Source organism: Ambystoma mexicanum, unplaced genomic scaffold, assembly GCF_040938575.1.
Source record: "Ambystoma mexicanum isolate Mex_15411 unplaced genomic scaffold, UKY_AmexF1_1 Mex_scaf79, whole genome shotgun sequence".
Taxonomy (NCBI): domain Eukaryota; kingdom Metazoa; phylum Chordata; class Amphibia; order Caudata; family Ambystomatidae; genus Ambystoma; species Ambystoma mexicanum.
In genome coordinates this window covers 639858-660628 of record NW_027182498.1, presented here as the reverse complement: position 1 = coordinate 660628, position 20771 = coordinate 639858, and the positions used below count along the sequence as shown (strand labels likewise).

The following is a 20771-nucleotide window of genomic DNA, read 5'->3' as shown; positions in this document are numbered from 1 at the left end:
TCAGCTACTCGCAAATAGCACCACTGCGGTTCTTGGACACCTTGTGGACTTTCCTTGCTTCTGGTGTCCAGCACTCTGTTGAGGTGGCTCATGCTTGGTTAGTTCTGCTTCGACGGAGTCTGGAAGATCTTCCTGGAGCTGGGGTCCTGCTTAAAGGCGATGCACTCGATTCTGGTGTTCCTGTCCCACTCAGTTCCTGCAGCAGCAATGGAAATACAGCCAGCGGAGAGAGGGGTTCCAATCGAGTTTGTTTTGGGGTTGATTGGTCCCACCAACCAAAGGGGAGAAGACGTCCTTTCCAGGCTTCTCTAGTCGATGTCGAAATTGGAGCTTCAGCACTGCAGCAGGGCTTCACCAGGCAGAGCAACGGTCGAGGAGGTGCAGCAACTTCTCTTCCAGTTTCTTTCTTCGGTTCCTTCGTCCAGTGGTCGACTCTGCCTTCTCTCCAAGAGACCTCACCTTTTATGCAGGTTTCTCCCATTAATTTGCAGCCTAGCTGTCACTCACACAGCAGGGTGGCGGTCCTCGAAGGACAGCCAGCCAATCACCTTTTGAGTGCATTCCTGTAACCAAGGAGACTAAGCACAGGGAGTTTGGATGACCTCCCTCACTTACTGCCCTACCAGACACGCCAGCACCAGATCCCGCCAAAAGGCAAAACAAAGAAAGGGACCAAACCTGGTGTGGCAGGCAGAGTAAAACCCAAGAAAGACCTCACTAACCAGAAATGGCGAAAAAATTCAACCAGGGCCATTTTGACAAAATGGGCGCCCATGGGTCCAATAATCCAGCTGAGGATTCAGCCTGCGGTAAAAACACACAATGGTAGGAAAATTAAAGCACTGCCACCAGCCATTAAATGTAGTGAGGGTAACACAAAAAATGTTGCATGAGAAAGTAGGAAAAGGGTCTACTAAGTAAACCCCAGTAATTCCTAATAAAATGGGGTGTACTGGACCTACATAGAAAAAACAGGTAAGTAAAGTCGATTTCACTTTAGTACTCTTAGGAATAATAGTTTACCCAAGAGAAGGTATGTAAACCTTAAGAGAAATACAAGGACTTCTCTGTGACACTTCTCTGATGGTGCTGTGTGTCACAATACAAAAGGTGATGCCTCTGGCGTTTGTCAGACTCCACGACCAAAAGAAACGGAGTACAAATCAGATAAAAAATACATGAGTGTGTGAGAAAAAGGTCTCGCTCACTCCAGGAGTAAAAATCTAAAAGTCCTAAAGACCAGCAAAAGAGCTGTGGGGTCTCTAAGATTGAAGAGAATTAGCACAGAAACCTACATTGAGGGGCAGTGGTGTCGGAGAGGAGTCCTCCAGTAGGTCCCTCGGCGTCCACACCGGAGAGGAGCCCCTTATATAATGATGTCCGGGTGGGCAGGGGACCAATCGCAGCCTCAGCGGAGCAGAGGTATTACGAAAAATGCCCTTGAAGAGACCCTGTGGCGTCAATCCTCGCAGAGGAGTCTGGGATAGATGGGCACTAACCTCTATGCCAACAGGTCAGGAGCCAGTGAGGTCCGGTTGTTGTAGATTGGTGGCAGGACATCATGGGAGAGAGCTGGGTCACACAATAATGTGCCCCAGGCGGTGGCGTAGAGAGGAGGGGGGCAGATGGTGCCTCTCCATGGATTAGCAGATCAGGAAAGCTCCCCCACCTCCAGTGCTGTTGATATTCTCCAGTGAGAGCGCTCCACCTTGAAAGAAGAGTGTCTGTCCTCCTCCAGAGCCGCTGCCTCACCGTAGTCTGGTCCGGTGATAGGCGGGTGAGCAGGCCATCCATGCGCTTTGCTCTGCATGTCTCTCCCCCCCGATCAGGCTTTGGGTCATTATGCAGCCGATCGAGAGTGCCTTCCGATGCCTCCCGGAACCCGGGAGGCTTCTTCACCTCAGGCGCCATCTGTCTTACCCAGAGGAAACGCTTCACACAGGGGAGGGAGTGTCCATCCCTCATTCGGTACTGTCCCCTCACCCGCGGTCCGAGCCGGTAATGGAGCGAATAGCCTCCCAGGGATTATGTCATATATTTCAGTCCCTCTGTACGGCACTCAGCTTGTCCTGCAGCGATTTATATAAGTTGTATGACCCCACTGGGCGTAGAGAACGATGCTGCAGCGCCATCTTGTGAAGTTGCCGTCCCAACTGCCGGGCCGCTGGCCTTTCTAATTTTTCTGGCCCTGGGGCTGCTCCTCATTCCAAACGCTGCCAACCCATGCCTGCCTCCCTCCGATCCATATTATTAGGGGTCCATACCGCTGCTGCCAGCTGGAAGTGACTTCTTTACTCCTAGAAACGTGCTTCACCTAGAGGCCATCAGCAGAGCATCCACATAGACTGCGCTGTTGGCCACGCCCCCTTAGATACAGTAAATTTTTGATGAGGATGGTGACCTGATACCTTTCAGGTTTGAACCGATGGGTGCGGCTTTGGATCAGTTGCCAGATTTCATGGCAGACATGGCTGGGTCACTGCAACTGGCAGAATGCCGCCACCACACCTGTGGACTAGACATGTCCCCATAAATCCAATTCCCGCTGTCTAAATCATAAGGCGCACCCAAATGCCCAATACTGCAAGTCAGTCGAGAAGGTGGTTGTAGCTTTAGGGCTTGCCGCTCCAAAGAAACGTGTGTCGCATTATGACCTTACTGAAATCCTCAACTAAGGGATGCACACTGAATGAGCTTTAATGTTCAATGCCGCCATAGCGGATCCGGTCATGGCCTTGTGGCAGCGCCCGTGCTTGGCTCTGGTGGTCCACACAGAGCTCACAAAAAAGTGTAAGCCGGCAGGAGGCTCACCCAGAGGGGCTGGTGATGCAGACCTCAACAGTTTCTTCCCAGAAATTGACTTTGAATCTCCCCACCGTTAGGGAGGAGTTGAATAAAGTCATTGCATTGGCGAAGAAAGTTCTTGCCTAGGGAGCATGGCTCTTAAAATCGTTAATGCCACTTTTGCCTTTGTGAAATGTTCACATGCCCTCTGCAGCACCATTTCGGAAGCATCGGATCACCTCCTGGAGGGGGCGGTCAGGAATGGTTTCCTTGAGATTATTGCTGATGGTTAGGAAATGGCCTGTCAAGCGCTCCAAGCAGGGTTGGAAGCTGCAAACTGTATGGGCACTTTGTCGGTCCTACTGTGGTCAGCTTATCTGAGGGGCTCTGGTTTTTCCCTGATCTTCCAGTCAAAGCTGCTGGACCTTGCCTTCGACAGAGAATATCACTCAAGAAATTCAGGGACTCTAAACTTACAGCTAAATCGCTAGGGTTAGCTGTGCTGCATTAGCCTCCATGGCAGAATCTTGCCTTTAGGTCCACAGGATGGGGTTACAGGAAGTCTGCCACCTTTCCCCTCAAAGGGTGCAAGTGCCCCAGGCCAGGATTGGCTGATCCGAGCACGGTTGTGAAACATGTTTCGGGGCACCTCGAGCACACCTGTTCTCTACTGCACGACTTGGGTTTCTCCCTGAACTTACAGAAATCACATTCCTCACCAGCGCAAAGGCTCCAGTTCATCGGAGCCGTCTTGGATACCCGGGAGGGGAAGGCTTTTCCTCCTGAGGAGAGAGTCACCAACGTGGCAAAGATGGTCAGTGTCTTCCAGAGGTCCAGCAGTCTTCTGGTATCAGCTTTCCTGGGCCTGCTGGGTCTCATGACATTCCTGGTGCCACAGGCAAGACTCCGGAACAGATCCCTTCAGTGGCTTCTCGGGAGCCAGTGGTCTCACCTTTTCGGCAAAATGTCAGATGTCCTTCAGGTGTTGAGGTCTGTGATGAGTGAACGGATGGAGCGACAGGATGAACATGTTGGTGGAAGAACCTTTCTTGGCACCATGGCTGGAGGAGCAGGTAGTCACTAACGCCTCACTGAAGGGCTGGGGAGCTCATTGCGGCTCACTCCAAATCAGCGCCCATTGGTTTCAGAATTGTAAAGGTTGCTACATCAATCTGCTGGAGCTGCGAGCAGTCAGATTAGCAGAGACGGCATTTATGCCCTCTCTGCAGTGGAAACATGTCCTGGTGGTAACGGACAACACAGTCACCTTGCGCCACCTCAACAAACAGTGAGGCATGATGTTGCTGCCACTGTGCAGGGAGGCCATGGAGCTATGGTTCTGGAGGCTATAGAACAACATCTCGGCCTCTGCAGCTAATCTGGCCTGGGTGTGTAGAATGGGTTGGCGGATGTTCTCAGCAGGCAGACCTTGGTCTCCCATAAGTAGGAGCTATGCCTGGAGGCAGCCCTCCAGATAAGGAGCGTATTTGGGCTTTTTACGCAGTAAAATAATGTAAAAACGCCACATTTTATTTTTATTTTCGTACCATTTACGCAGGCTGGCCACAGTACTTTTTTGAGAATTCCCCTATTCTTTCTTTCCAGTAGATGGCGCTAGAACACATATTTTGCAAATGCTAGCTTTGTGTGAACGGTACACCCCTTTTTGGCATAATTCTTTTTAAATGCAGCACGTTGACAGGTAGTGTGCCCGTTAACGTGTTGCATTTGAATAGAATTGTACGTGTGGATTTGGTTTAAACTTTGTTCTTCCTCTTTTTCCCGTTGTCACCCTCTGCTTTTCCCTTCTATATTTCTCTCGCCCCATTTTCGTGGATTATTTGCAATATTTTCAATGGCAGTTCCAGCCCTGTTGGATTTGGCAGGGGTGGGACTGCACAGGTCCCAAAGTTTTAATAGGTAGGGCTGGATGTGTCATGGACGAGGGACATCAGTGGAGCCATATGTGGGTCCCATTGTTGGAGTAGGCAGTACTGACTCTGGTCATGGGTGAGGTGCGTCAGTAGAGCCATGTGCGGGTCCCATTGTTGGAATAGAGAAGGCTGGTGTATGTCATGGATGATGTAGACTGATGCGATCTCTGTGTGGGTCACAGGTTTTTAATGGACAGGGGTGGAGATAGTCCTGGGTAAGGAACATGGATAGAGCCCTGTGAGTAAGGGCGGCACCATGCCTCTGGCGCTTTGAGGAGGTTGCAGACAGAATGCAGCGCTCGCCGCAATGCTTCTGACTGGGAAGGGGTGTCAAGAGATATGGCTGGACCGGGGTGCATCAAGTGAGCTCAGTGCAGGTCCCAGTGTTGGAATAGCCAGGTGTGGAGCGTCTTAGGATCGAGGTGCTTTGAATAAATGTGGGTACCGCTAGTGGAATAGCTTAGGCAGCATCAGCAGGTCAGGATTAAGATGCATCCTTGGAGCCCAATGTTAGCCAATCGCAATAGGTGCCTCATCCAGCACGGGACCCACAGGCAGATGCGGTGTACTGGGCTAGAGTAAACTGCAGACAGTGCACAGCACCCACTGCACTGTCTCTTGGCGCTTTAGATAAATAGGTGTTATTACCCAACTCGATGTGCTCTGCAACTTTGTAAAATGACGTCAGCACTGCCAGGAATTAACTCTTTCCCTTGAGCTCTATACAGAACTCGGATGCAGGCACATGTACCTGCTGAGCTATCTGGCTTCACAAGTTTCGTGAAACCTGCTGCAGTTTAGTCATAGCTATTGGCAGAGGACAAAGGACTCCCCTGAGATGTCTAACTGTAACTGGAGCCTAAACTCCACAAGCTGTAGACGGAGCTCTAGACTGGCACATTTCCTGATTGGACTACTTTAGTGCATTGGGAACATGTGACCTGCAGGTTACACAGGCATCTTTGCCGAAGGGCTACACCCACGCAGCTATCTTACTAGGATTGCAACTGGCAGCAGACACATTAACCCACTGTGCTATGTATTTGTTATTTGAAGATAGAGCGCTTTACAGCAGAGGCATGACCACGCCGACGACTCTTTTGCAGCAAGCTGAACTTGTGACCTGAGTTTTCTGTAAAATGTGCCTTATCCATCTGAGCTGTCTTGTTGGCACAGTATAGCTATTTGAATAAATGCTTAAAATGGGACCAAAGGTGGGGACGGGAGGGACTGGGACACCTTCCAGACAGACGCTGGAACGTGTCTAAGAGGGGAAATTAACACTGTTACGTAGATCAGTATGGGGAAATTAACCCTGTTAACCTCTGGTATTTGTGCTCGCTTGTCGGTGGCGGCACAGCCGGTTCCTCAGTGCGGGGGCTGGCGCCTCGCATTCCTGGGGGCGAGGCACATTGCAGAGTGGTGAGGACACCTGATGAGGCCATTTAATGATCTGTAATTACAGAGCAGGGCCCAGGGCCGGCCCTTCTGCCTCTCGTGCCCAGCCCTAGGCACCCTGCACGCAGGGATAAAGTAATCTATTTCCCTCTGCGTACTCGTGCTTTAAAAGATTTAAGAAACCTGCGTGATCCCCGAATGTGCAAAATCAACTGGATAATGACCCCTCTCTTACAGCATAATTGCTCAAAGCTGAAATATCCAATTATGTTCGCCCCTGTCACGGTTCATGAAACGACTTGCGGAGCGTTCGCCAGGTGGCCAATCCCGTTTCCTTTGTCTCATCATATGTGCATTGTGCAGGAAGGTTGCTGTACTTTTACAAATGGAAAAGCAATCGCAATGATCCAAGAATGAGTAATGCGACACGTGTCAGACATACATGGTACGAGTATTGGGTCAGTCTAATTGTGGCGTAGGGGTGAAATGCAGGCATAGATCGAGTCAGCATTTCCGCAGAAAGCAGTGACTCCGGGTGGCCTATTTGCAGAAGAAAACGTGTTTATTGTACACAGAAACGGCACTTTGTGTTTTAATTTTTATTGTTATTCTTGAAAAAAAGATCAACCTTTCAACTGTTTCCTTAGCGCCAAAAGATCCCTGCGGCGAAACGTCCCAGCGCCGAACTGGGCGTGCCAAAATGGGCGCTGTGGCTCTGCCCCTTTAAGGGACACGCACGCGGCGGCGTGACATTGCACGCCGCCGTGTGCTGTATAAATAAAGGGGGCGTTCCCGGCCGCGTTAGTGTGACCGGGAATCCCGAGCACAGCAGACGTCTCCGTGTGAGTCTGTGGGTGCTTGGGGGCTTACAGGCATCGCGAGTGGGGGAACGGGACACCCCCAACAGGCAAACCCAAATGTCTCCCGCGCTAAAGCGGTTGCAGCGAATCGGCCCGCGCCGAACTGGCTGTGCCGAATCGTCCTGCTCCGTTGTGTGAACTGCTATGCCGTATTACTGTAATAGCAGTAGGACACACACTTTCGGGCATGGTGGAAAGGGCATGTGCTTAGCACAGGAATCGCTGAAAGCGGTTGCTTTTTTAAATCAATTCTTCAGAACGCACAGGTTCTGTCTGGTGAGTTTGATTGGGGACGGGAACCGGCCTGAAACGGAAGTACCAAAAATGTCATGCATGGCCCTTGATTTATTTGGCTGAATCTGAACAGGGTTAATTGCTATCACTCAAGTTCGATCCATGGAGAAGGGACATAACATGTTTTTATTTTGGATGTGGTATGTTAATTTTGCCTCGACAAAAGCCCAATCTTTCGGGTACTCTTTAATGGGATCATCCCCCAAGCAGACATAACTCTCTAAAAAGTGTTCTTCATGGACCATCTTCTGTTTAAGGAGAGAACACTAAGCATGTTTAGAGCTATGGAATAAATGACAGGGCTCTGCAGCGGCTAATGTAGCCTGTGCAATTGTCCATGTCCCTCACATATTAGTGCTGTCTCTAGCAGACTGTGGAAATGCAGCTTCTGGGTGGTGGGACCTGTGTGATGTCTACACAGCACTGCGAACGGTATTAACCGAACTGAAGCTCCTAACGGCACATCACAGCTCTCTTGCACTTTTCACACTCAAGCCTACTAACCTGTCCTACCCTTTTTCCATTCAGATCCGCCAGAGCGCCAGGGGAACACTCCAGTGGTGATAGTGCACAGCATAAATAGCCTTTAACATTAACATTGAGTTGAATATGATTTATCCATCTTCACTGATAGAAGCAGGGCCTTTAACCAGACAGCTAAGTGTGACCCTAGCAAACCCATTCATAGCTCTGCAACACCGCGCAGCACAATTAGTCACAAAATCCTGTGCATTTACAGCTGATTTTAACAGTGCAGTAAATCTCTTCAAAGGTCGGGCAATTACAAAGAGTCTGACCTAGCAGCCTCACAAGTGTAATCTGCAAATCGTCCAGGTGATGCAGACGCTTGAACATCAATAATAGGTGGATTCAGCCACTGTGACAGTTTCTCCCTGAGCCCCTCCTTCCTATAGGAAGAGCCAATATTCCAGTAAACGTGTGTGAGCAGTTAACTGTTAAACACAGGCACATCACAGTGCAGCAATAATGCAATTCTATATGGGGCGTATAGAATTGTATTATTGCTCTGGCCCTCCCCCAGTCTCATAACACTGGATTTGACAGGCAGTCTCACCAGCCAGTCAGTGTACCAGAGATTCTAGTATAGCGGACTGTGGTAGAACCAACATTACATTTTCTCCACTGTTGCTCCCAGCCACTGAAGTTGCTTGGGCCGTCCAGAGAACTGCCCCACACTGTCCTGTTATGCTATGATATTGAATCTTTCATTGCACTCCATCTGCCATTTTCACACTTTCTAGGACCTTCAGGATCTGCAAGAAGTGGGTGTTTCAGACTTAAATTGAGAGAGTTAACTGATTGTAACATTGAAGCTGCACTGGAATAGTCTCATTACAATGAGTAATGTAGTTAGATGCCCCTACGCAAGTAAGTTTGCCACTCCTCCACCGTCTCTGAAGTTGGAGCCCCTCCCAACATTTGAAGGGTTAGTCCCCGCCTAAATTTTAGCCTAGGTGCACCCCTGGATGTGCGCACTTGTATTTTGTTAGGTAGAGAGGGGAGGGAAGCCTTTCCCCAAAACTGGCAGTGTTAAAGTTTTACTGTTTTTGTTCAGAAAAATGTACTTGGAACAAACGCAGTAAAACTTTGAAGCTGTTACTCTCAAGAAAGACTTCCATCACCTCTCTGCATATTGCGCTTTAAAATACACTATTCAATAGTATGTGTTGGATACATTTTACTCTCTTGCAGAGGAGAAATCTAATTTTTATTCTCTTGATATTGCATTTACTCTCTAATTTGAAAAAGCATGCGTAAAATACTCCCACCTCAAAATCTTATCTGGAGCACTGCCTGGAGGGCATTACATAGATCTTCACCTGGTTGGGCACCCTGACGGTGAACCGGTTTGTGATGGACAACACGAAATGGAAGCAGTTCTGTTCAAGGGAATTTCACCGAAGAGGAGCATCGGGGATGCGTTTCTGGTTCAGTGGTTCTTCAACGTCCATTATACATTCCTGCTGCAACCGGTCATCCCTTGGGTTATTAGGAGGTTGCAGTGATTCAGGGCTCACCTCATCCTGATTGCCCAGACTGGGCAAGGTGTACATAGTACCTGGATCTCCTGGAACTGGCCATATGCCCACCTCTCTAGTTTCCTCGGAGGCTGGACCTCTTGTCACAGTCGGGAGAAAATGTGCTTCACACAAATCTTCTCAAACTGCATGCTTGGCTCTTGAGAGGCTGAGGTACAGGGACTGGGACCTCAACGAGGAGGTGCTAGAGGTGTTGCTGGCTGCACGTAGACATCCACTTGGTCTCTGTACGAGTGCAGATGTAGAAGGTTTGTGATTTGGTGCAAGGCAAAGGGAGTGGATCCCATGTAATGTCCAACGTCCCTGGTGATGGAGTTTCTGTTGCCCATAGCCAAATCAGGCCTACAAGTGGCTACTGTAAATGGGCATCTAATTCACTCGTTATCGTTCCATTGGTGGTCCAGTTCTTGAAGGGCCTGGTTTATTCTTTCCTTCCTTCACCTTTTGTGGTCCCTGATTGGGATTTGAACTTGGTTATCAATTTCCTTATGGCTGCTCCGTTTGAGCCTCTGCATTCGGCTCCTATCAGATTAGCCTCATTGAAGACTGCTTTTTTGGTGGCAATCACGTCTGCAAGAAGGGTCAGTGAATTGTAGGCACTCTTGTAAAGCCCCCTTCCTGAGGCTTTTTAAGGTACTTGAAAGTGCACCCTATGTTTTTACCAAAGATGGTGTCCGAATTTCATCTGAGTCAAAGTATCGATCTTCGTGTTTTACCCTCCACGTCATCCCTCTAAGGATGAGGGGAGACTCCAGAGGTTGAATCCCAAGCTGGCGCTGAGTTTTTACCTGGCTAAAACAGGCTTTTTCAGGAAGGATGACCAGTTATTCATTGCTTTGTCGCAATCCAGGTTGGGGCCAGCTGTTACCAAGCAGACTCTCGCGTTGGATAGTGCAGTGTATTTCTGAATGTTATTAGAATGCAGGTGAGGAGGTACTGGCAGGGCTTTGGGCCCACTCGGGAGTACCAGCTCAAGACATTTGTTGGGCGTCAACGTGATCCTCTTTGCACACGTTTGCCAAGCATTGCAGCTTGGATTTTGCACGATGCTCGCTTTGGTAGGGCAGTTTTAACAGTGTTTCCTGTTGTGATTCTAACCCTCCAACAGCATGTACGCTGCTTTAGGAGCCTTATCAAGATGAGGAATCTGTGGGAGAATGCAATTTGTCAAAGGAAAAATGACTTAACAGTAATGTTCTTTCTATGGATTCTGCTCCTGCAGATTCCTCATCGCCTTCCCAGCATACCCTGCATGGAAGTCCATGGTCTCAATTACAATCTACGAAAACGCTGCTATGTATTGATGACTTGAGGAACAGAAAGCTACTTTGGGACAGTAACAATTGGTTGCCAGGCTGTCCAGTTTCTTCTCGCTTTGTTTCGAAGATTTTAAAAAGAAGAAAAAGGTAAGCAAGCATATTTTTGTTTTTATTGCTGCCTCTTTCCCTGCGGGAGATCACCGACCACTTTGCCTTCTGTCAGAAACTGAAGACACTGCTTTTCTAGAAACAGTAACTTGAAAACTATTTATTCATCTTTCCAGCGCCATGATGCCTCCGGACGAACGTGCGCTAAGTAACTGATACCCAAAGGTAGTCAAATATGTTGACCTTTTCAAACTCTTTACCTTACAGAAATGAAGAGTAAGTGATTTTTTCTTTTTTAGTGGAGAGCCATATATTATTTGACAATCCTGTGACCTTTTCATTTGTTGACCATATTATACGTATCCATCTGTTATTGTAGCCCCCTCGTGAACCTAAAAACCAAGGCAGCGTCAGCTGAAAATAGTATTCCCAATCGTTCCCTTTTGAGCCTCAACACCTCCATGCTTAATGATAATATTTCTGTGGTCCAGTCATTTATTTAACAAAAATGCAAAACAGCAAAGGGACTCTTGCACAACCCTGTCTTATGCCTTTTTCTACAGAATAACTCTAGAAAGTTCTCCTGATGGTAGCAAAATTGTCGCAATACAAAACGTGCTTTCAATAATGCTGGTCGCAAAGAAAAGTGATCCATCATTGCTTACAGTTCTGGTCTGGATACATAATCAAAAGTCGTTTTTAAGTTCCCAAACAGGATATGTAGAGCTTCCTTGTAAATAGCATGCATTCATTTCTGGGCCACTAGATGGTCTGAAGAACTGGTGGTCTGGAGAACTAGTCTATCGTGCTTAAACTCCCATGAAACCAACATGCAAGTGGGGTGCAGTGTACTGTAGTCAGTGTGGCCCAGGATTACAAGAGTATTTTTCTACTGATTTTTTTGAGGAAATAATTGAGAAATGTTCCCAATAGTAGATCTCTCTTCTGGGGGGAATTAAACTTTACTGCGAGGGCCAAGGCAGCACCCATAGGGTACTAGAGACCTGTCTCTCTGGATGTCATTTTTTGTGCTTTGGCTATGCAGCAAATATTCTGTCAACATTATACATTGACCCCAACCAACAACATTCCAACTTGCTGCTTACACACATTTGTATCTAAATGGAGTAGTGCACTGTCTCACACTCATATATCTGTGCTTGATCATCTGTCCCTAGAATCTGGCAGAACAGGAAAAGGAAGTACCAGGCTACTCACTGTAGTGACTTGAGTGGTCTAGTCCATGTCGCATTTCCTTCATACGCTCCATCACTGCAATTCTCTTTGTTTAAGCATCCGTGGAGAGTTTGAATGATGACTGGAAGTGCATACAGATAAGGGGACAGTGACCTCGACAAAGGTGCAGCTGCAACTTTGATTTAATGTATTACTGCACTGCAAAAATATATCTGTTGTGGTACACATGATGTGCATCATAAGTCTGTAGAGAGCGCAACATGGCCCACCATTGCAAAAGTTGCTTTAGTGAGTAAATTATAGTGTTTCAAGAGAAAATGGTGGACTTAAATGCAAGCTTAACTTCTTCCTCTGATGAACAGTAGGTAACGTGGTACCCCTAGTCACAAATGGATTTGCGAGTGTTTGGATTCATGTTTGACAGTACTGTTGAAACTGAGAGCTGTGGTACACATTGAATATATAGTGGAAGATAATGGAGACCATAAAGACAGTTGCGCCCTAGTTCCAATGTCCATCAATGAAGCTCAGACCATTTGAAGTCTTTTTAACAATTCTGTGATATCGGACAGTGTTTAATTAGATACATCTCTTGTGTAAAAGTATCAGAAGCACCATTGGTAACACCTCAGCTGCGAACAGTCGCCTACCATTACATTTCACAGCCCAGTTCTTAAATCCATCATGCATACTTAGCAATAAGGAACAAGGCAGGTGTATTTTTAAACGGGGTTGGACATGAATGATTGAGAAGCCTTGTATTTGTGCTGTCCACCTGTGTTCCTAAACTTTCAATGCTCTGAGTATCTCCTATAATCTAGAATGGAGTTCATATAAACTGAGTCTGACTGGGTCTCATTATAGAGGGGAAGGGTCATGTTTCCCTCTTTTGTTAATCATTGTTGCATGCGTGTAGCATAAGCAATGCTTTTTGATTACTAACTCTAATCTTTGACCTTTTCAGATCACAATAGGATAAGCACAGTTCAAGGATGTTCGTCCTGCTCTAGAACATTTTCTGCCTATTTCAAAACTGAGCCGGTTTATCAACTTCCCTGTGGTCACCTGATATGTCGTCCGTGTCTCTCTGAAAAGCAGAAATCTTTTTCTGTTTTGTGCTTGAATTGTAAGAGTTCATTTGCTGCTCGTGATATGCTAAGGGTTCATCTCTAATTTACTTTTCTGAAGAGTGATGATTTTCAGAAAGAAACAGAGTATGGGGTGATTTTTCGTTTTCAGGCCTCTTCCTATGAAAAGCGGGTGTCATTCATAAGATTAAGGTTCTTCACAAAGAGAACCCTCTAGGAGGCTTAAAGGCTTGTTATCAGCAACACTGAAGCTGTATTGTATCTTCTGTGTAATTAGGTTAGAAGCTTTCTTCCGGTGAATGATGCTATAATTATTCTGACATTCTTTGGCACATAAACGGCTTTTCAGCCTGAACAAATATTATGGATTTTTGATTTCTATGGCTGCCCATGCTGCTCTCCTATCTGCTGACTTAAACCGTTGGTGGATCTTCAGCATGTTTGCTGTGGGAGGATATCTCCAAGGGGGACTGAACTTCTTATGCCTTTGCTTAATGGGTCACCACATTACAAGCAGATAATGAGGTGTGGGTCATTGATAGGATACAGTGTTACTCCTAGTTTGTGTCTTCGCTTGCTTTTTTTTATCACTATTCTTGAAGGCCAAATACCTTACGTTGCTTCTGTGAAGTGTCCTTCAGTTCTTGATAACATTCATACTAAAGTTATGGGTCTTAAATGTCATAAATGCTCTTTCCTGTTCTCCCAGTAGTCATCGTGTCTGTGGGCGCTATTTAAATAAGTTATATGCCATATGTATTCATCGGGCACTTATTGTGCACTTTCCATGTCACAGAAGGGTGGTGTCCAGTCACAGTGAAGTTGGTGGGTTTAATATTCTGTACACCGATAACGGGCAAGGAGTGATGAAGATTTGCCCTGTATGACGTCTTAACCATTTTTTCTTTTTTTGAAAACTGCTGTGAATGTGGAATTTTTGCAGAAATAAATTAGAAAAATAAAAAACATGATGTGTGTGCCTTAGTTCCCTTTTCATGTCTGACCTATTGTCAACGTTCTATTCGTGTTTAAGAGACACTGTGCTGTTGCTTTTCAAAGTTAGTAACGGCTTCAGTACTTTATTACCCTTACTTCTTATTGTGTGGTAATGTTAGTAACTCCTCCTAAGAAGATGTCTTCTGCTGAATCTTTTGCAATATCTTGCAGCTTTGTGAATAGCGTTCTAGTAAGTGGGTGCCAAATGTTTAAGTATGGCTTTCAACAGACATATGTTTCTGGCTTAAAGCAAAAAGTCTGTATTCTGACAAATTGATTATAGAAAAATAAAGCATAATTTACATATGCCACACTGATGGTTGTAAAGGGCTTAGCTTCCGTTGGTTGGTGTAACTTTATGCCTTAATAAAGTTACAATTAAATTACATTTGTGTATTGTTGGTCTTTATTCTTGCACAGTGCATGATGTGTATTTCATTTTAACATGATTTGGAATGTGGGGCCTGAGGAAAGTGTTCTTGCCCATTTTCTTCACATGCATATACCCACAAGGAGATGAGTCTCCAGAGAGAAGCAGAAACAGAGCTTCTGGAAAACTGGGCAATAGCCTGCTGGATCAGCAGTATAAAGGATTGTGGTGCATAACTGTACTTCTTGAAAGTTGACAGGAGGCGTGTATGTGACAACGGCCAATTACAACAGAACCTTGCCAGTTATTTGATGGTGTCTTCTGGTTCTAGCTCCTGGTCTTTTGGAGACCTACAGGTAGTCTCTCGATCTTTTGAATAATCTGCATTATTTCATGACCACCAGGTGATATGATATGGTATTTATAACGCGCCTGTACTGTAAGAGGATTCAATTCAACACTACAGCTAAGTCAATGCCTAGTCTGGGATACTGAATGAAAACCCTTATTGATATATCTTTGTCCAGTTCATGAGTTCTGGATGACTACCCCTATATAACACCCCTCTCTTAGAATCCCCCTGACCCCACTGAGCCAAGAAGTAGTTCTCTTTTGCAAGTTTAAAAGGTTTATTTGAAAATTTAAACAATATATATATATATCACACTTTATAATAAATTAATATCTGGTAGTACACTTAGACATATGATGTTGATCAATAATGGGTAATCTGGCACGAGCACACTTCTTTACAATCAATGAGGAGTTAGTATAGGATGGATAAAGTAGCAAAACTACTTTTATGATTTCAAGGGAAAAGCAATGAGGAAGAAAATGCAGTACAGAAATACTTGATATGATTTTAGCAAAAGATAAAATCACTTTTCTCTGGCAATTCAGCCCCCTCCCCTTTGCAATGTAAGACATGGATGTAGATGGAAAGAGGAGCACACAGTTCTCAGGAATGCAATCAAAGACAATACGAAATTCAATTCCCACACCAGCAAGCTTAGAGAAAACAGGTATGAGTTTTAAAACACAGGCCCAAGTGCTTTGAATGTGGTGGCAATGAAGTGAGAAATATGCTGAAAATGCTTTTAATTCCCTTTTGGAGGTTCAGGGTGAGTGGTAGCTACTTGGGATGAGTTCAGGCTCACTTTAGCAATGATTCAGGGATGGTTCTTAAGAGGCAAACGAATTTTAGCAGTTGAGGCAAAAGCAGCTATCTTTTTACAAGTAAAGAAATCGGGCCAAATCGCGGCAAAATTCGCGAGTGCGTGAATCGTGATTGCGGAAAAAGTATAAGGAGTAGGAAGTCGGTTCTAGGCTTGTTGGAAAGCTTGGATTCTGAGCTTTCAGAGGAAAGTTAAACCAAGTTCGTAGCCCAAACGGTTCCAGAGATATGAACACATTTGTAAAGGTCGTTTTTCGGATTTAAAGTAAACTCAAAATGACAGGTGACCGCTTTGCAGCTGCAGAATTGTCAAAAAAACAGTGGTGCAGCTTTACAAATGACAGGTGACAGGAGGCAGTTCTATCTAGGTTAAATAGATTGAATTATATTACTTTAAACTAAGAGATTTGGTTTTGCCCCGTCCTAGCTGTACTCGCAATATATTTGGAAGGTCTGGGTCGCGCCACAGATCTGTCAGGTTTTGGACTTTGGTTCCGATCTCGCCACGGACGGTCTCTGCGCACAGCGTCTGGTCTCTGCTCTGCTGGTCTGGTCTGGCACTGGTCTGGTCTGTCCGGATACAGCGGTCTCTGCACGGCTCCTGGATCTCTGCACTGGTCCTAGCAAAAGTTCTTGGCAAGGGATTCAAGCAGCTCGCCCGGCTGTGAGTAGCTTGCGATGATTTGTGGCCTGCTGCAGAGAACTCAGCTTGTGGTTTTAGGCCTCTGATTTAGGTTCTAAAGTATAAGTTCTAGGTTCTGGAGTATGTAGCTGGAGTCAGTCTGGAACTGGTATCTTCTGGATGTTGTGTGGTCCGGCAAAACGCTCCGCAGCAACTGGATTTGAATCCTCTACCTGTCTTCCAGTGGCTCTTTTTATGTCTTTTGAAAGTGGGTGTGTGCGCAGCATCACTAAGCCAGCCCCTCTCTCAACTGATCATTGGTCAAGCTTTTCTCTCTTCCTTGATAGGGTAAAGGAAATGTGAGGCATGGTGAGGCTGTTTTATGGCCTGCAGAAACGACACTCCCCTGTCAAATTGCACATACATCTATATTTGACCCAAATACATATTGCACAGATACGCAGTTGTTTAAAATTACATGCACCCATCACATATCACATGAGGTATACTCTGTTCAAACTCTGCTCTTCCTGGGGGCTTGCATTCAGAAATGGCAACATTTTGCGCTTTTTAACTGGTTTTGCAATATTGGTTTTTCATTAAAATTTATACAAATGTACACCCCCCTACTACATATATCTCAGTAACTTTCCATTTGTCTAGCTTAAATACAGTGTCTGTGGTGTCAATAAATAGCAGGGTTTTGCCCCAGAACATCACACAAATTGGAGTTTGGGCTTGAATTGTAGGCAAAGTTTCCATTTTAAGGTTCCCCACATTTCACATTTCTGTCATCCGGTTACCAAGAGTTATCAGTGTTTCTGTAAAATATATATTTTGCTTTCAGTTCAGTTCTCAGAGTGTTGGAGTCCGCCTCCAAGACTTGGGTGGGTCAGTGATCACATGTCTCTTCTGCTGGGAGCTCTTTGTGTACAGTCAGCAGTCAACATCAGCATATTCTATTCAAGTGCAAGAGCCTATTGTGTGGTCTCTGGGAGGCTGAGGTCAGCAGACCAGGGAGCCACTTTGCATTTGGTTAGTATGACCATGTGATTTCCTGGGCTTCCTGAGGTGAGAAGGGTTCCCAGCCTTTTGGCCTGTTAATTAAATCAGATTGTCTTCTGGGAACAGCATGTGGTTAAGATTTTAATTAACTCCCAGCCTTTGATGTAAAGGCCTCTCCTGCAACTCCTGACATGCAGTTTCCCTGTCAGTTTAGACCGGTAGCGCCGCCTTGAGGTATTTATCGGTACTGCGTCCATTTTTTTGGATCAGTCTTGAATGAATGCATTCCAAACAAGAGATTTTACATGGAAGTATATTATCCAGGTTCAGCACATGGCACTGGCGTGGTTCTGCAGTAAAATAATTTTGTGCCCGTTGAAGGAATGAATTCCCAATAGTTGTGGGTTGCTTTTGGCAATCAGCATTACCCCTTTTGCAATGGTTTCAGGCTACTGTGTGTAGCCCAATGGTGGTTTTAGGCAGTGCCCTTCTGTGCTCACAACATAGGCAAACATGGGTGGCACCTATTCTTCATGGATTTTCCTGTGCATTTTCTGGGAAGCTCTGGCCATCATGTTTTCAATGCCAGTAATGCACAGTCTTTGTGGTAGAGCTCGGATGCATGGGTAAAAACATCCCACAGTACACATGTTTCTTGGCGCGACAAGACAAGGAGGGGTGGACAATGGGAGGACAAAATAACAATCTTACTAGGCCTTGTGTCATTCGGGTCGCGCAAGTGCAGGAAAGGGGAGAAGTGCTAGGGGAAGGATGAAGTGCATTTAACTCACGTGCTGCCAGTGGGTGGCTCATAAGTGCAGAGAGAAGGGTCTGAGGCAGTGTGAAGGCAACTGGACATGCAGGAGCCTGGGCCAGAGTTCAGAGGATGTCCAGGTGACCAGTGTGCAGAGAGCAGTCAGGTGCATCAGCAGGGGAGAGGAAGAGAGAAAGCGGAAGGTCTTTAGTTGCTTCCGGAACCGAAGGTGGTTCTGCTCAAGTTTGAGAGAGGCAGAGAGGCTGTTTCAGAGGGAGGCCACAGCCGAGGAGATAGATCTGCCCCCAACTCTCTGCTTGGAGAAGTGTCTGATCCTCAGAGGGTTGGAGGTGGATGAGCGGAGAGCCCTAGAAGTAAGATATTTTGGAAGTGAACGTTGGAAGTAGACCGGTCCTATGCCCCAGAAAGCCTTGTGGATGATGCAGAGGGTCTTGAAGTTGATCCCTGCAGCCATGAGTGCCAGTGGAGAGATTTCAGAGATGGAGAGATATGATCCCTGGGCTTGAGGCCAAGGATAAGTCTCGCATTCATGTTCTGGATAAGTTGTAATAGTTGAAGAGTAGAGGCAGAAAGATTTAGAAAGAGACTGTTGCAATAGTCCAGCCTAGAGAGGACCAGAGCGCTGGGGACAGTGAGCTTCTGGGGGAAAGTGAGAAAAGGAAAAATAACTCGAGCTGCAGCTGATAGTTTGACTTCTTAGAGATGTCACAGATGTAAGGAGAGCAGGAGAGGGTGGAGTCGAAGATGATACCAAGGTTCTTAGTCTCACAGGAAGGAGCAGGAGGAGGGCCCAAAGTGGGCAGTTAAAGAGAGAGGAAAGGAGGGAGCGGGTGTCCCAATAAGCAGGATCTCAGTCTTACTGGCATTAAGGCAGAGATCATTGGTGGCACACCATTCCTGAATTGTGGCCAGACAGTCTGATATGAGAGAAGCAGAGGTGGCTGAGGGGAACCTGAAATAGAGCTGCAGATGCAGATAGAAATATAATCAAAGTAGCGCAGTTTACTTTTCTGGATTGCTCGGATTGCCTTCACTTGCCTCAAATCGCTGGGCATCACATTTTGCCTCTGAGAAACTGATGATGGAGAATACATATAATGTAAATCCTGTATGAACACCACGCTAAACATGGTTATACTGGGAGCCATTAAAGAAACACCAAAATCCTAATGCTCAAGAGTCCTATATTCCTACTATGTTATACTATAGAAACGTGTCATGCAACAATGGATTCCAACCCTGGAAATTAGGACTGTGAAAAAGTTGGTGAAAAAGAGGTCCAAAATACTCTCGTATTATCAGTACATTCCCTAGCGCACTCTTTACAACTTGGTGTCTGAGTCAATGCTAAAATTCACCAGGCGGATGTCTCCGTCAAAAATAAATGCATTCGTAAGTGAGTTTAACAATCATTTATTGTAATAAAACAAAGCTTCCGCGGAAGGCCCGTCACGTAACATCATCAGAGGGATGCTGCTAGTGTGTGCTGCCAATATTACGGTGAGCATGCTTTTTATAGGGAAATGATTACATTGAGTCTTATGCCTGGCTCAGAACCAGACATTTCCAAACATACAAATTCCTGTTGGAACACTTTTGACTGTATTCCCAGACATTGTGAGATTTTACAAAGGCCGGACATCGCAAATGGTCATTACTCATATAACTTATCTAAGCAAATCATAATATGCTTCAGGATGCAGATATAACCTTTAACATGTATGGTCGTACAACGAGCTAATTCATCACACTTGACACAGTGGGGAATTTTGCAAGCTACACATATCCTGCTGCTGTAGTGATAATGATGTCCATTTATGGGCTGTTGAACAAAAGCAGGACATATATTTTACAGAGTGACGCACGAGCGCCTGACACAAGTCCCCTTCACGCATATCCCAGAGAATAACTCCAAATATAGATACGTTTATGCTTATGTCTCGGGAAAGAGTGCGGATGCTAGCAATCATTTATCCATGAGAGAGAAAACCCAGGGTCAGTGAACACATGCTGACTTGCAAGGCCGCTTTCTGTGGAAGGGAAGTGTAAACGTGCTAACAGACCCTGTTTATGTAGCTTTACGGGAAAGGAGAGCAGGGGGACATTCCTAAATCTATGAGTAATATGTGTTCAAGGCGAAAACCCTGGGCCTCGTACACGGACACAAAAGCGGTTGGTTTAACGTGGACATAATGCTACAACATTGGCAATGTTTTAAGTTTTGCTGAGGCAAAGAAACATGGCAATTTGGTATTTACAAACCCCTTTTGCGTCAGCAAGACTTTATCAATAATACACCTGGTTTGCTTTGTATTTATTTATTCTTTCATTTTCATTATCGGATACGTCAATCTTGTGTAACCCCTCGATCGCCTCTTCCAATTTTATCATCTCATTAGTGACCATGGCATTTGTGGGCTTGGGAGCGAGTGCTCCCGTCATTTTCCTGCAGCAGTCTCCTATGACGGATATGCATAAGGGAAAGCACTGGATGCAAAAGCAGCAAGCAGCTATTAATCCTCCCACGACGAGAAGAGGGGTGATGAGCTTCCATCCCCAGCTTCGTAATAAATCCCAGAACCAGGATGTCCCATCCCCAGGCCCACATTCAGAATGGATTTGAGCTGCCATTTTATTCATTTCATCGATCCCTTTAAAGATATCGGTGCTATAATCAGGTATAAAAAAGTGCAGCAGGAAGTGCCAATTATTTTACAAGCCCCTCCTACCTCTGCCAGCATTGTGTCTAATACTAATCGATTCTGTAATGCGACCATCCGGACTGCCTGTACTTCTTTAGTAAGGTTAGCCAGTATGTCGCCGGTCATATTTAATTCCTTCTCCACT

At 45.8% G+C, this 20771-nt stretch overlaps 1 protein-coding gene across 1 annotated transcript in view; it reads left to right on the top strand.

Annotated features, from left to right (window-relative positions):
* The window catches only part of LOC138562838 (RING finger protein 37-like), a 270284-nt gene extending 255920 nt beyond the window's left edge, over positions 1 to 14364 (top strand). Inside the window, exon 5 of the mRNA XM_069642811.1 lies at positions 12859 to 14364. Coding sequence (XP_069498912.1) covers positions 12859 to 13067 — 209 coding nt within the window. The 3' untranslated portion in view covers positions 13068 to 14364. The remainder of the gene's footprint in view (positions 1 to 12858) is intronic.
* Positions 14365 to 20771: the final 6407 nt, after the last annotated feature.